The 14,267-nt window shown below is 45.4% G+C and overlaps 1 protein-coding gene across 2 annotated transcripts in view; it reads left to right on the top strand.

The window, feature by feature from the left end:
- Positions 1 to 14,267, top strand: part of LOC125302642 (metabotropic glutamate receptor 7) — a 288,880-nt gene that overhangs the window by 150,305 nt on the left and 124,308 nt on the right. For both annotated transcript variants that reach the window (XM_048255942.1, XM_048255943.1), the window contains exons 3-4: positions 1,480 to 1,615; positions 5,080 to 5,234. In XM_048255942.1, coding sequence (XP_048111899.1) covers positions 1,480 to 1,615; positions 5,080 to 5,234 — 291 coding nt within the window. The remainder of the gene's footprint in view (positions 1 to 1,479; positions 1,616 to 5,079; positions 5,235 to 14,267) is intronic.

Here is a 14,267-nt window from a genome sequence, read left to right as displayed (position 1 = left end):
CTAACATTACTGAGTCTCAGACTAACGATTAGCGTTACATCAGTGAAAGGTAGCAAATTAGCAGGCTTTTTTTAATCACAAGATGACGAGACATTGGCCTACTTTGTATACAAATACATTTTCCCTGACATCCATAAGCAGAAAACACAGCGGTGGTTCCGGCTTTGGTTATTAGTCAACAAAACTCATTTAGAGAGACATACATAAGTAGTAGTTTGCAATAACTATCTGTAAGTGGGATAACAATAATGTTAGCTTTACTGTACATGCCAGAAAGGGGTAATGTTAATGTTATGTGTTAAGATATAACTGCAAATAAACCTGGCATGGGTTTATCATAAAACTTTATTGTTAATTAGGCCATGACCCATCATTGAATTATGCCTATATTTTGCTGGTGCTAGCTAAACTCAAACTGACTTTCACAGTGACAGCCATACAATTTTTTTTATGCCAGAGAGGCAGCTAAGTCAGTCATGACAAGCGGGGAGGATGCTAGCGTTAAATTTATTACACTTTCATGTTTTTTTTATTTTGTAATTTTCTTACATCAATATGATCGTCACTTACATCAAAACATGGTGGATGCACATCAATACCATCTCATCTAATGAGAAAAAGGCCGGACGCTTGTTAGAAGCCATAACTCAGAGGCACCGTAAGTCCTCAGCCCGGTCCAGTCAACAGGCTAAACTCAAAATACCGAGAAAATGTCAATAGCGACCTAGCCATTTAAGTGTGTCAAAATAAAAGTCTGGTGTTTATTTATCCACTAGCGGCTTGTATATGTCATGTATGAAGGTTATACTGTAGCAGATGTCTCTTTAAATTGTGACGGCAGCGGCCGTTACAGGAGAATACAGAACGGCGTCGGCGCCCCATCGAAATATATAGAGGGTTAAACATAGAATATTAATCTGTGGCGGCCGATTTTTATTTCGTGGCGCCCCGCCACAGATTAGTCAATGTATGGGAAACACTGAGTTGGACCCATGGTAGAGTGGCTGAGTGGCCTTGCTTGGTGGACTCACACAAGCAGACTCTTGGGTCTTTACCCTATAGTAGGTCTTCACATGAGGGCGGACGCTTCAGCGGTAGCTTTTACGGAAATAGGATACAATTTATTGGAGACAGCTGTTCTCTTGTGAAATAACTCAAACTTGCAAGCTCCTTATGCCTTGTGAGACCTTGAAATTGAATTTGATGCATGCTGTCTATATGACTCAATATGTGCAGCAGTGAAGAAGCCCATGTACAAGTCTCAAGTCACATATAACTTCTACAATAGCTTTGACAACAATATATTTTTAAATATATCTAGTATCAAATAATCACACACTATAATACAAGGTTTGTGAGGAAATAGAAATAGAGACTGATAATAAGACAATAATAAAAAAATCCCTAATGTATTCCTGCATTCATTTTTTCAGAGAGAGGGTTTGCTTAAAAAATGGTTTATGTCTTTTTTTTCCCCAGGTGGAATCTGCATTGCCCAGTCCTTAAAAATTCCTCATGATCGTAAGCAGGCTGATTTTGACAAGATTGTTGACCAACTCTACAGCACTAATAATGCCCGAGCAGTTATTATATTTGCTTCAGATGAGGATATCCGGTAAGTATATACTGATTAATGAATGAAATAATACTAAAGTAAACACTGACTGAAGTGTACCATAATTTCCTGACTAATAACCACACTGTCTATGAACTGCACAAGAGTATGTATGTTATGACATTTCAGTAAGTATTAGCTATATTCAAAGTTTCTTCATCATGTAATAAATTCTTTGTCTGATACAACGGAAGTGTCCATATTTGGATTGCATAGCGTCATGCAGGAAAGACAGAGATTTACAACGGTACTGGACATGATATGTTTCAGATCACGGTAGTGTTGCACGGTGTATCGATACTAAAAAGGTATCACGATGCCTTCACGCAAAAAACGATACGATTTCCGACGTTTTTAGAATCGATACTTTATTAAAATTAACGTTCTGTGTCTGCGTGAACTGCTGCTCTCATTGCTCCTTGCATGCATCTATGCAAGTGGGCGTGTCAAGCAGGCAGCTCTGAGTGAGTGAGTGCGCAGCCAACGTCAACATACAGTAGTTCTTTGCCGACCGTCCTCGGCCTTGTGGATAAAACAAAAGGTGAAGTGAAATCTGCAACTATTTCGGATACATCGCGAATAGTGAAGGAAAGCCATCAGGTACACAGAGGCCCGTTTGTGAAATATGTTTCAAAGTCGTTTAAAAGCAGTAGGCTACGCATGGAACGCTAAACACTTCGCAGACATATCCCAACATTTTTGTTCAAAGAACGGCAGGTAAACGAATATGCTATAGAAAACACGACTACATGGTTAGTGCCAAGTTCTTCTCTTCTGTTTTAGTCTAGCCTAAGTGAAACGAGTAAGGTTCTCTGGGATAAAGCGAACCTTCTTTCATCAATGAATTTTGACGAGACATAACGAGCTGTAATCATTTTGACGAGACATAACGAGCTGTAATCATAGGGTGCTAACGGATGAAAGCGCCAATGTTCACGCCAGAATAACATTACCATAACTTGTAAAACAATCTATTTCATGTTCGGTCAGTACTACTGGTAATATTTGTCATGGCATGTAGACTGCAATTTGTTCAATAAGTATTGCCCAGATGTAGGATAGGCTCCCCAAAATGCGCTAATTAAAGCCCACAGCATATAATACCACCAAAGCGTGTTGAGTCCTAATAATAATAGCGGCTTATTGTTACGTTTTAGCAAATCACGTTATCAAAGAAATAGACGTAGGCTAATGTAGGAATGCACACAGACATATTGCAACAGGTAATGGTGTAGGCCTATCTGACGAAGACCTGAGTGGTTTGAACGTCGTACTTGTACACTGGGCGCAAAGAAGACTATCCTCACATTTTTCCCTTTGCAACTGTCAAAGAAATCCCATGAACACGGGAAGGCCTAGGGAAGCCTATACTGTACATCAGATGGCCTAAAGATTAGGCCCCTCTGCATAGAATTCAGTGATTTGCATGCAGTAATTTCAACACTGACCTTGATCTAGCCTAGTTGGGCTATTTAAAGCTACTTTATTGGCAAAACACAACACAATGTAAATGAACTATAACAAAAAATAAAGGACTTAATCACACAAAGTAGGCCTACTATTTTACTGACTATAAAAATAACTAGAAAAGCATTTCCTGAAGGAAATACAGTGCATGAGTGAATTCTTTAAGACAATGCCGTTCCCCAGAGAGTGAATTATTTTCCTGGCTCCTTCTAGAATTCTACGCGAACGTTCTATAGTTTCAGTGTTCGTAAAATTGTTTAATGGCAGAAAAGTCCCTGAGGGTAATTGTTGCGTCATGTTATAGCACCTTTTTCGAAAACGTTTTAATCACATATTTGTGATCGTACTCCCAGGGGCCCAGCTTATTAATGTTAACCAAGTTACTTAACTTAGCTAATGTTTTCATTTTTAGTAGTTATGCTAACTAGCATGTTAACAATGCTAACATGCTAACTATGTTAACCATGTGACTTAGCTAACCTAGCTAATCATTTTTAGTAGGTATGCTAACTAGCATGCTAACATGTTAAGTATGCTAACCATGTTACTTAGCTAACTTAGCTAATCATTTTTAGTAGGTTTGCTAAAAATGCTAACTAGCATGCTAACATGCTAACTATGTTAACCATGTTACTTAGCTAACCTAGCTGATCATTTTTAGCAGTTATGCTAACCAAGCTAATTAACATGCTAACTATGCTAACCATGTTACTTAGCTAATCATTTTTAGCAGTTTTGCTAAAAATGCTAACTAGCATGCTAACTATGCTAACCATGTTACTTAGCTAACTTAGCTAATCATTTTTAGCAGTTTTGTTAAAACTGCTAACTAGCATGCTAACATGTTAGCATGCGATATATGCTAACCATGTTACTTAGCTAACTTAGCTAATCAGTTTTAGCAAAGTTTCAAAGTTAAAAAGACATAGCAGCTTGGTCTGTTTGAATACCTACGTTACAAAGTTTGAATGAAGTTTCTAAGTTAAACTGTTCAAGAGAAATTGCGTACGGAAAAAGTGGTAAGCGGAATAATAATAAGAAGTTGTTGAAGTTGCCTAGGAAGAACAGTACAGTGCATTTTCATGCACTGTAATAATTATGTAGGAAGTTTAAAACCCAGAATTGACCTGCACAATACAAAAGTGCACCGAATTCAACACAAATGACTCAATACACTTGGAGGAGGTATTTCTTTTCCAGATATCTTAGGATTTCGCCGTAGTATCGTTTCAGTATCGAGCATAACTTTTGGTGAATTTAGGATACAGGCGTGAGTAGACAAAATGTAATGAAGTAAACACCTAAATGTGTAAATCGGACCAGACCAAAATCTTGAAAATGGCCAGTGTATGAAAAAAATAATGTTTTCACCTGCCGTGTCTCGCCTTAGGACCTCAAGGGAACGATGGTTTTGGGAAACAGTCATAACTAAGATGTTGGTTAGTTAAACGTTCCATGTTAGTAAAAAGATAACCTCCGTAGTTGTACGGGAAACACACCCCTGGCATGCTGCTAGACATAGTCGAGTCGCTTGTTGTCAGTGTGCGGCAGGCGGCATTTCTGCAGGCAGCTACAGACACTGTTTTTGACGTGATTTAAACACAATATTTTGATCCAACAGGTTGCACAAATCTGCATATGATTAGGGAAGTGAGGACTGCCTTTGTAATATGATCAAACTTAATATTTTGACTGTGCCCAGGGCCGCTTACAGGTCCTGTGCCCTCGGGCAACTGACCAGTAGACCTAATGGTTAATCTGACCCTGCACGCCCTGTCAATTTAAGAAGAAATGGGATACAGCATCATAAGAACAAAGCTGCAAACAATTCTGATGTTTAACACCTTTGTGAATCTGCGTTTTGTATAGAACCTTCTTCAGAACACATTTAAGACAATTCTGAAGATGATATTAGTGAATGAGGCCCAATGCATAAATTGTGGTTACAAATTGGGAAATTATGACGATGATTACTGGTTGACTCGATTTCTTTCCAGGGGAATGCTCAATGCCAGCAAAAAAGCTGATAAAGTTGGACACTTTCTGTGGATTGGCTCAGACAGCTGGGGTGCCAAAAACAGTCCAATTCACTTGCTGGAGGAGGCTGCAGTGGGAGCCATCACCATTCTTCCCAAGAGAGCCACAATTGCTGGTAAGACCATGTAGAAATGGGCATGAAATCAAAGTTATTTTACTGATAATTGTATTTTACATGCCAAAATAAATGTTTTGTACAGTGGTATACAGGATGTGGCTCTTATCCCTGTGGGGCCAACTGTCACGGTTCAGACAGACGACCAGAGGACCACAATTGCGTCACACCAGAAAGTTTATTAAACTTAAGGGAAAAGGGAAGTAGGGAGTGAGTGAAGGCTCCAGGGGTTACTGGGAATAACAGGGATACAGGGGTTCCGTCCAATGTGCCGTGTCTGTGTCCCCCCCAGTGGCAGCGATGAGTCCTGTGACGCCGGTGGTGGGTGGTCCGGAAGTCCTGGGGAACACAGACACAACAGGGCGGATGAAACAAGGCAGAAGTACAGTTCAAGGGAGATCCAAATTCGTAGTAGCAAGGCAGAAGGCTGGTCAGAGTTACCGGGATCGAAGAGTAGTCAGGAGTCGTTACGGCAGAAAGCAGGTCTGGTTTTCTGGGGCAGAAGAGTATCCAAGATTCAGGCAGGTCCGGGGTCACAAAACAAGAGTGAGCCAGAAGCGGAAAGCAAACAGGTTCGGGTGTGAGCTTTGCAGGCGATCTGACAAAGGAGAGCTGAAAGACAGGGCTTTAAATACTGGGAGAGGTTAGTGGGTAATGCAGCGCAGCTGGCAGAGTATTAGAGCAGAGCAGAGCAGGGACAGGTGGAGCTAGTTAGGCTGAGTAGAGAGAGTGGTGAGCAGAGTGGAAGATAGTGGAAACCAATTAAGGTGGTAACCCAGTGGAGTGAGAGGGCTCATGACAGAACCCCCCAAGGGACGGCCCCAGAAGTCCCAAAGAGCAACACCACGCCGGGCGGGAGGAGGGGAGCCGGAGGGAGGGCTAGAACTCCTCCCGAGCGGTCCGAAGTGAACGCCCTCATCCCTCGGAGGAAGCCGGAGGGTCGTGGTCGGGAGATGGGACAGGTCCCGAGACAGGGTCAGGCACAGGACAGGAAGCAGAGCGGGCAGGACGGTCAGGGACCCCTCTGGGGCGGCCCCTACAGAGTACAGGTTCAGGGTCCGGCACAGGACGGGAAGCTGGGCGGGCAGGACGGTTAGGGACCCCTCTGGGGCGGCCCCTACGGATTGCAGGTTGATCAGGATGCCGTTGGTGGAAGGCGGTGATGAGAGTCCGATCCACAATCCGACTAGCCGGCACCCAGGTCCTTTCCTCAGGTCCATAGCCCTCCCAGTCAATGAGGTACTGGAGACCCCTACCCCTCCGTCTGGACCGAAGCAGGCGGCGGACGGTGTAAACCAGACCACCATCGACGAGCCGTGGAGGAGGAGGAGAATGGATCCGGAAGACGTGTTCCAGAACCACCTGGGCGGTCTCCTTGGCGGTTGGGAGCTTGGGGAGGAGAACGAAGTGTGCCATCTTGCTGAATCGGTCAACTATGGTGAGAATGACGGTCATGCCACTTGAAGGGGGCAGCCCCGTGACAAAGTCAAGGGCGATGTGAGACCAGGGACGTCTGGGCACAGGCAGGGGCTGCAGCAATCCGGCTGGGGGCTGGCAGGACGACTTGTGTTGGTTGCAGATGGGGCAGGCTTGGACGAATTCCTGTACATCCCTTCTCAGAGAGGGCCACCAGAACCTCTGGGCGAGCAGGTTGTAAGTGCGCGGTGGAGCCAGGGTGACAAGCTAGGGCGGGGAGTCATGTCCCCACTGAATGACCTGGGACCTCAGGTTTTGGGGACAAAAAGGCAGTCAGCTGGGCAAGCTGGGACCTGGCTGGTTACGGAGAGCTTCCAGCACCTGTTCCTCAACAGCCCAGGTCAGAGCTGCTACGATGCAGGGACTTGGCAGAATCGACACAGGATCCTTGGAGGGGGTGTCATCCTTCTGGAATTGACGGGAGAGGGCGTCTGGCTTGGTGTTGCGTGATCCAGGCCGGTATGACAGAGTGAAATTAAACCTGGTGAAGAACAGGGCCCAGCGGGACTGCCTGGGAGTTCAACCGCTTTGGCCGCTTGGGATGTACTCCAAGTTCTTATGATCGGTCCAAACGAGAAATGGAATGGTGGACCCCTCCAGCCAGTGACGCCACTCCTCCAAGGCAAGCTTCACAGCCAGCAGCTCTCGGTTCCCTATGTCGTAATTGCACTCAGAGGGGGACAACCGACGTGAGAAAAAGGCACAGGGATGGAGCTTCCTATCCTCCGCAGCCCACTGAGAAATCACAGCACCAACTCCCACATCCGAGGCGTCCACCTCCACAATGAATTGCCGGTCCACATCAGGCATCTGGAGGATGGGAGCGGAGGTGAACCTTACCTTGAGGGTACTGAAGGCTTTGTCGGCTGCTGGGGTCCAGGTGAAGGGTTGCTTGGTGCTGGTTAGAGCAGTGAGAGGGGCAGCAATGGTACTGTAGTTCCGGATAAACTTTCTATAGAAGTTAGCAAACCCCAGAAACTGTTGCAGCTTCTTTCTGTTCTCCGGAACTGGCCATGAAGTGACTGCTGATATTTTGGCAGGATCCATTTGGATACTTCCCTCTGCCACTATGTACCCCAGGAAGGCCACTGTCTTGACGTGAAACTCACATTTCTCTGCCTTGGCGTAGAGGGAATTCTCCAGGAGACGATGAAGGACTTGCTGGACATGGCGGGTGTGTTCAGACAGGTTTCTGGAGTAGATCAAGATGTCATCCAGGTAAACGAAGACAAACTTGTTTAACATGTCCCGCAGCACATCATTCACTAGAGCCTGGAACACAGGAGCATTGGTGAGGCCAAAAGGCATAACCAGATACTCGTAGTGGCCTGTTGGTGTATTGAATGCGGTTTTCCATTCATCTCCCTCCCGGATCCGCACTAGGTGGTAAGCGTTTCTGAGATCCAACTTGGTAAAAACAGTGGCTCCCTGGAGCAACTCAGAGGTGAGCAGAGGCAGAGGGTAACGGTTTTTCACTGTGATGTCGTTGAGTCCCCTGTAGTCGATGCAGGGGCGAAGAGATCCGTCCTTCTTCCCCACAAAGAAGAAGCCAGCACCAGCAGGAGATGAAGATGGACGGATTAATCCTGCGGACAGAGAGTCATTGATGTAGTCCTCCATGGACTTTCTTTCAGGAGCAGACAACGAATAAAGACGGCCCTTTGGAGGGGCTGTTCCAGGGAGGAGGTCGATGGCACAGTCGTACGGTCGGTGAGGGGGCAGAGATGTGGCTCTTGCTTTGTTAAACACTTCTGAGACCATGGTAGCATTCTGGGACATTGGAGAGGTCAGGAGCGGAGTTAGTGGGTACTGGCCGAGGGGGTAGTGCGGCAGCAAGTAGGCAGGTTCGGTGGCAGTCCTCTCCCCACTCCCTGATCACCCCGGTCACCCAGTCGAGCTGAGGGTTGTGCCGGCGGAGCCATGGGTAACCCAGGATGAGGGGTTGGCCTGGAGAGGGGAGCAGGTGAAACTGGATAGTTTCTTGATGGTTTCCGGACAGACCCATCGAGACCGGGGCCGTGACATGAGTGACCGATCCGAGTAAGTGTCCATCCAGTGCCCGGGCAGGAATAGGAGGTGTCAAACGGTGGTTCTCCAGTCCCAGTTGGCGTGCCAGCTTGATGTCCATTATGTTGGCTTCGGCGCCAGAATCCACCAGAGCAGCCAGGGTGTGAGTTGAGTCAGAGAGGCGGAGGTGAACTTGCAGCAGGGGTTTGCGGTCGGAGGACTGGATGGTCATTGAGCTCAACCGGACTCCCCCTATGCCCGGTGAGCTTCGGCTTTTAAAGGGCAGGTTACCACACGATGTCCATCACCTCCACAATAGAGGCAGAGAGGCTCGCCCAATCTCCATGGGCTCAGACTGGTCAAGCTGACTTGGGTGAGTGGCAGTAGATGACAGGAGCCCAGTCGGATCTCTCCGAATGCCGGTAGTTGGTGGACCTTGGCCCCCCCTCCCGCGACAGCGGGTCTGTAGCCTTCTGTCGATCCGACAGTCAGTGCGATGGCTTCATCAAGAGTGGAAGGCAGTTCATGGGAGACCAACTCGTCCCTTGATATAGTCGGCCAAGCTATGGAAGAACGCTGGCCCACCAACGATGGTGTGTTCCAAGAACTTAGTCTTGCCAGGGTTCGGAAGTTGATGGAATGGTCTGCGACTGTACGTCTGCCTTGTCGAATACTGAACAGTTCACGAGACGCCTCTGCGGTTGGTGAATCCAGGTCAAACACCTTCAGCATCTCCTCAGCAAACAGGTCGAAGGTTGCACATGCGGGGGTTTGACGTTCGAACTCTGCTGTTCCCCAGAGTCGAGCTCGGCCCGTCAGGTGAGTGATGGCATACCCAACTTTAGCCCCTTTCGTGGCGAAGGTCCTTGGCTGCAAGGAGAACTGAAGTCGGCAGCTAGTCAGGAATGGCCGGACCTGGGTTGAATCGCCGCTGAACCGCCGGGTTTCCAATCTTGGGTTCCGAGCAGCGGCTGCAATGACCGGGGCAGGGCTGGTGGGCAGACTGCCTGGAACTGGGCCGGTGGGCGGAGTGGCTGGGGTAAGGTTGGTGAGGAGTTGGATGATCATGGCGAGTTGTTGTTGCTGCTGCTGGTGCTGCTGGAACTGCTGATGCTGTTGGTGGCCGACCTGAAGCAGGGAGGTGATGTCGCCGCTCATGCGGGCTAGCCCTCTCTCAGTGTGTTCCAGGCGTTGCATGGCAGTGGGTTGCTCAGGTTCGTCGGTTTCCATGTCGGGGGAAGTGTGCGCTGAGTCCATGATGGTCAGATCGTACTGTCACGGTTCAGACAGACGACCAGAGGACCACAATTGCGTCACACCAGAAAGTTTATTAAACAAGGGAAAAGGGAAGTAGGGAGTGAGTGAAGGCTCCAGGGGTTACTGGGAATAACAGGGATACAGGGGTTCCGTCCAATGTGCTGTGTCTGTGTCCCCCCCAGTGGCAGCGATGCGTCCTATGACGCCGGTGGTGGGTGGTCCGGAAGTCCTGGGGGGGGAACACAGACACAACAGGGCGGATGAAACAAGGCAGAAGTACAGTTCAAGGGAGATCCAAATTCGTAGTAGCAAGGCAGAAGGCTGGTCAGAGTTACCGGGATCGAAGAGTAGTCAGGAGTCGTTACGGCAGAAAGCAGGTCTGGTTTTCTGGGGCAGAAGAGTATCCAAGATTCAGGCAGGTCCGGGGTCACAAAACAAGAGTGCGCCAGAAGCGCAAGCAAACAGGTTCCGGGTGTGCGCTTTGCAGACGATCTGACAAAGGAGAGCTGAAAGACAGGGCTTTAAATACTGGGAGAGGTTAGTGGGTAATGCAGCGCAGCTGGCAGAGTAATTAGAGCAGAGCAGAGCAGGGACAGGTGGAGCTAGTTAGGCTGAGTAGAGAGAGTGGTGAGCAGAGTGGAAGATAGTGGAAACCAATTAAGGTGGTAACCCGGTGGAGTGAGAGGGCTCATGACACCAACAGACACAAAGTGTGTTAAAATTCACACCCATTTTTCTGTGTTGAATTGGCCACGGAGTTCTCATCACACAGATATCCCATGAATAAACTGCACAACCTCAGCTTTGAAATTCTGCAAGTCTGTAATGGTTCCAGAAAAAATTACCCCTGAATTTACATGAAATGTACTTGTATTTACATTCTGCATACAGCTCTGCATTCTCATCCATTCTTCTCGGTGGAATATACAGTGCAGCCAGAAAGTTTTCAGACCCTTTCAAGTTTTCCACATTTTATTCTCATCCCTTCAGACTCATCTTAAAATGGATTCAATTCATTTTTTTCTCATCAATGTACTCACAATACTGCACAAAAAACAAGTATTTTGTAAATTTTATATGTACGCTTCTCTCATCTTCACAAATGAACTCTGAATCTTATTCATAGTGACCATTGGGTCCTTGGTTACCTGGCAATCAAGCCCCTTTGTCCCCAATTACTCAGTTTGGCTGGGTGGTCAGATCTAAGAAGACTGGTGGTTGTTCCAAATCTCCATTTGAGAATGATGGAGCTACCGTGCTCTTGGGTAATCCTGTCTCGCAGGTCTACCAACAATGCTCTCAACCTTGTGGCTTGGTTTTCACTCTGACATACACCATTAACTGTGAGACCTTATATAGACAGATGTGTGCCTAATAATGTCCAGTGGACTCCAATCAAGTTCTAGAAGCATCTCCAGGACCATTGATAGAAGTAGGATGCACCAGAGCTCAACTGCAAGCATCATAACAAAGAATACTTATGTAAATGGGATATTTCAGTCTTTTATTATGACTGCCCACCCAGTGCCGGTTCAGACCTCCATGGGGCCCTAAGCAAAATCCTGCTATGGGGCCCTCCTACCTTATTTCACAATGTCTTTCAACGAAGACGCGAAAAACCACAAAGACCCATTGGAGAGGGATTTGTTATTAGCTATGCAAAGTCTGAGTTGAAATGTCCAGGGATATTCCAACTCATGGAACGTCTCTCGGCCAATCAGAAACAAACAAATAGTTTCATAGAACCCAATTGTTGTATAATAAGAGGTAACAAAAGGTGCCCCCAGAGCCATATAAAGGTACCTTATACGGCTCTGGGTGCCCCCTTCCACCAAGTTAGCTCGTCATTCATTTGATCTAATAGCAATGTAAAGAGTGACTAAAGGCATTTGAAGTTGGCACTGCTTTTGACTTAGGCAGAAAGTTTTATTTGGAAAACTGGACCAGACTGGTTACATACCATACATATCCATCAGCAAAAACCTTGCTACCAAAAAACATTGCCTCATACAATTTTTTTTTTAAGTCTACAGCTGCTCAACCTTTATATGTTCCTGCTGGCCAATATAATTAAATGATTACATCTCCCTCCACCAGTATGCAGATGCTTTACAGTATGTGGTATTTCATGTTGGCATCTCCATCAGCCATCTGGGTGACTGCATCAACGACATTAAGTTATCTATGTCTCAGAATTCTTTGTAGCATACTAAATACTACCTTCATTGGAAGGAAAAAAAACAGGTATCATTCTAAATTGTAAAATGAGATTGATGAATCACATTGGAAATCCTTGTGTAATATCTGCTTAATATTACCAAACATATATAGTATGTTGTAAGCTTTCAGAGTTGACTTTGTTTTTTATTTCTTATATATCTTCCTGATGTTGTATTCTCTACACAGTAGTCATTTTGCTCTTGTCTATGACTGAAATAATGATAATGATAATAATCATCATCATTGTGGGTATATCAGTAGGAGTAATTTTATTTTAGTAGTAGCAGAATATAGTATTATCATAATTTTCACCAAGCGTATGTGTTGTTTTTCAACCAGGGATGACTAGAGCAATCATGTCAAACATCATATCATGTAATGAGGCTTAAGGTTAACTGCCTGTAATCCACCCAACTGCCAGGCCCTTGTAGCATGATGACACATCAAAGGGTCACATGCTTCCCCTCCCCCTTGGTCTCTGGAGATGTGCATGACAGGTCTGATCTTAGGCACCATATCAAATCATGCTACTAAGGCCCAACTATAATAGAAAGTCTTTATCTCTCTGAAATGGTGGACTGTGGCACATGTGACACACATTTAAGAGAATGCAATATGGACATGATAGCAGATATATAGATGATGAGGTCAAAGGAGGGTAATGGATGGAGAAATTAAGTTTGAACAGAATAATACTGATAGATAGCAAAAATGTGAAGCTGTATTGTAACCTGTACTACACATCCTCTTCCCTCTGGGGAAAATATGAGAAAATCTGAGATGAGAAGAGGGAGCAAATCACCAAAGAATTTATATTACTGTCTGAAGGGAACTAGATTAATAAGCAAGACATATTTTTATGTTTGTATCTGGATAATGATGTATGGAATTAGATAGTGTGGGAGATGTGGCATGAGAAAGGGCTGTAGGCACTGGACTGACTCTCTGTGACAGAAATGGCCTTCACTTGGTCCTGCTCCACTGGAAACCATGCGAGTGAATTTAAAACATAAATCATTAATGCTCAGTACACATTAGCACTGATGCATACCATTACATATACAGTGCCCTCTACAATTATTGGCAACCCTGGTAAAGTTGAGTAGAGGAATAAAATAAACCTTCAAGGGATAATTATTTTAACATAACATTTTAACACATGTTTTAATTAGTGGCACCCTATATAATACTTTTTGAAGCCTCCCTTTGCCAATAAAACATCTCCTAGTTTTTTCCTTTAAGATCTCAGAAATCTGATAAAAAGCAGGAAATTTGAGACCATTTACAAAATCTCTCATGACTGTTCAGATTCCTAGGCCCTTTAGTGCACTCACCTCTTTAGCTCACTTTACTGCTTTTGTATGGAGTTCAGATCAAGTGGCCATGGTAGAAGCTTGATTTGTTCTGGATCATTGGGCAGGAGTTTCTCATAACCATTTTAATACAACATTGTTATAGGTATTGATATAGGTTATATCTTAAACGCTACCTTAAAGGCACACTAAGCTTAATTTACCTTCATTTAACAGCTTCAGAGTCATTGGAATGGTTATATGACTTTTTTTGGTGGCCGTCTCGCTTCCCCCTAGTGCCTGTGAGCGTAAAAACCACCCTTGCAACTGTGGGCCGGCGGGCCGACGGCCTCAGTGTCAGGAAGTATAACAAGTGTAACAAATTGCTTTACTGCATTTAAATACACATACACGCCAGGCACCGGCTAGAAAAAGGTAGCGATGGAGTTTCTCAGACATTCGTCATGATGGAGCCAGCGAAAAAGAAGCAAAAACCGAGAAAACAGTAAGGAAATTGCCAATACTGCATAGTTTACCTTTAAAGTTTTGATGTGATCCCTGAAGAATCTGTAGCTAAGTATACTTTCTGTAAGTCAAATGTCTGTACGGTTGGTCTGGACCACCCTTAGGCTCAATCCCATTTCTCTTTCTTGCCCCTTCCTCTACCCTTTCGTTTACACCTACCCCTTATCCTTTGAAATACAGTGGCAAGGCATAGGGGTGAAAATATTCCCCTTGGAAATGAGACCCACTAGCCTACCCTAGGGGAGAGCCGGGATGA

The sequence above is a fragment of the Alosa alosa genome, chromosome 10, assembly GCF_017589495.1.
Source record: "Alosa alosa isolate M-15738 ecotype Scorff River chromosome 10, AALO_Geno_1.1, whole genome shotgun sequence".
NCBI classification, from domain to species: Eukaryota; Metazoa; Chordata; class Actinopteri; order Clupeiformes; family Clupeidae; genus Alosa; species Alosa alosa.
The sequence above is the reverse complement of the archived record's forward strand: the minus strand, read 5'-3'. Positions and strand labels throughout refer to the sequence as shown.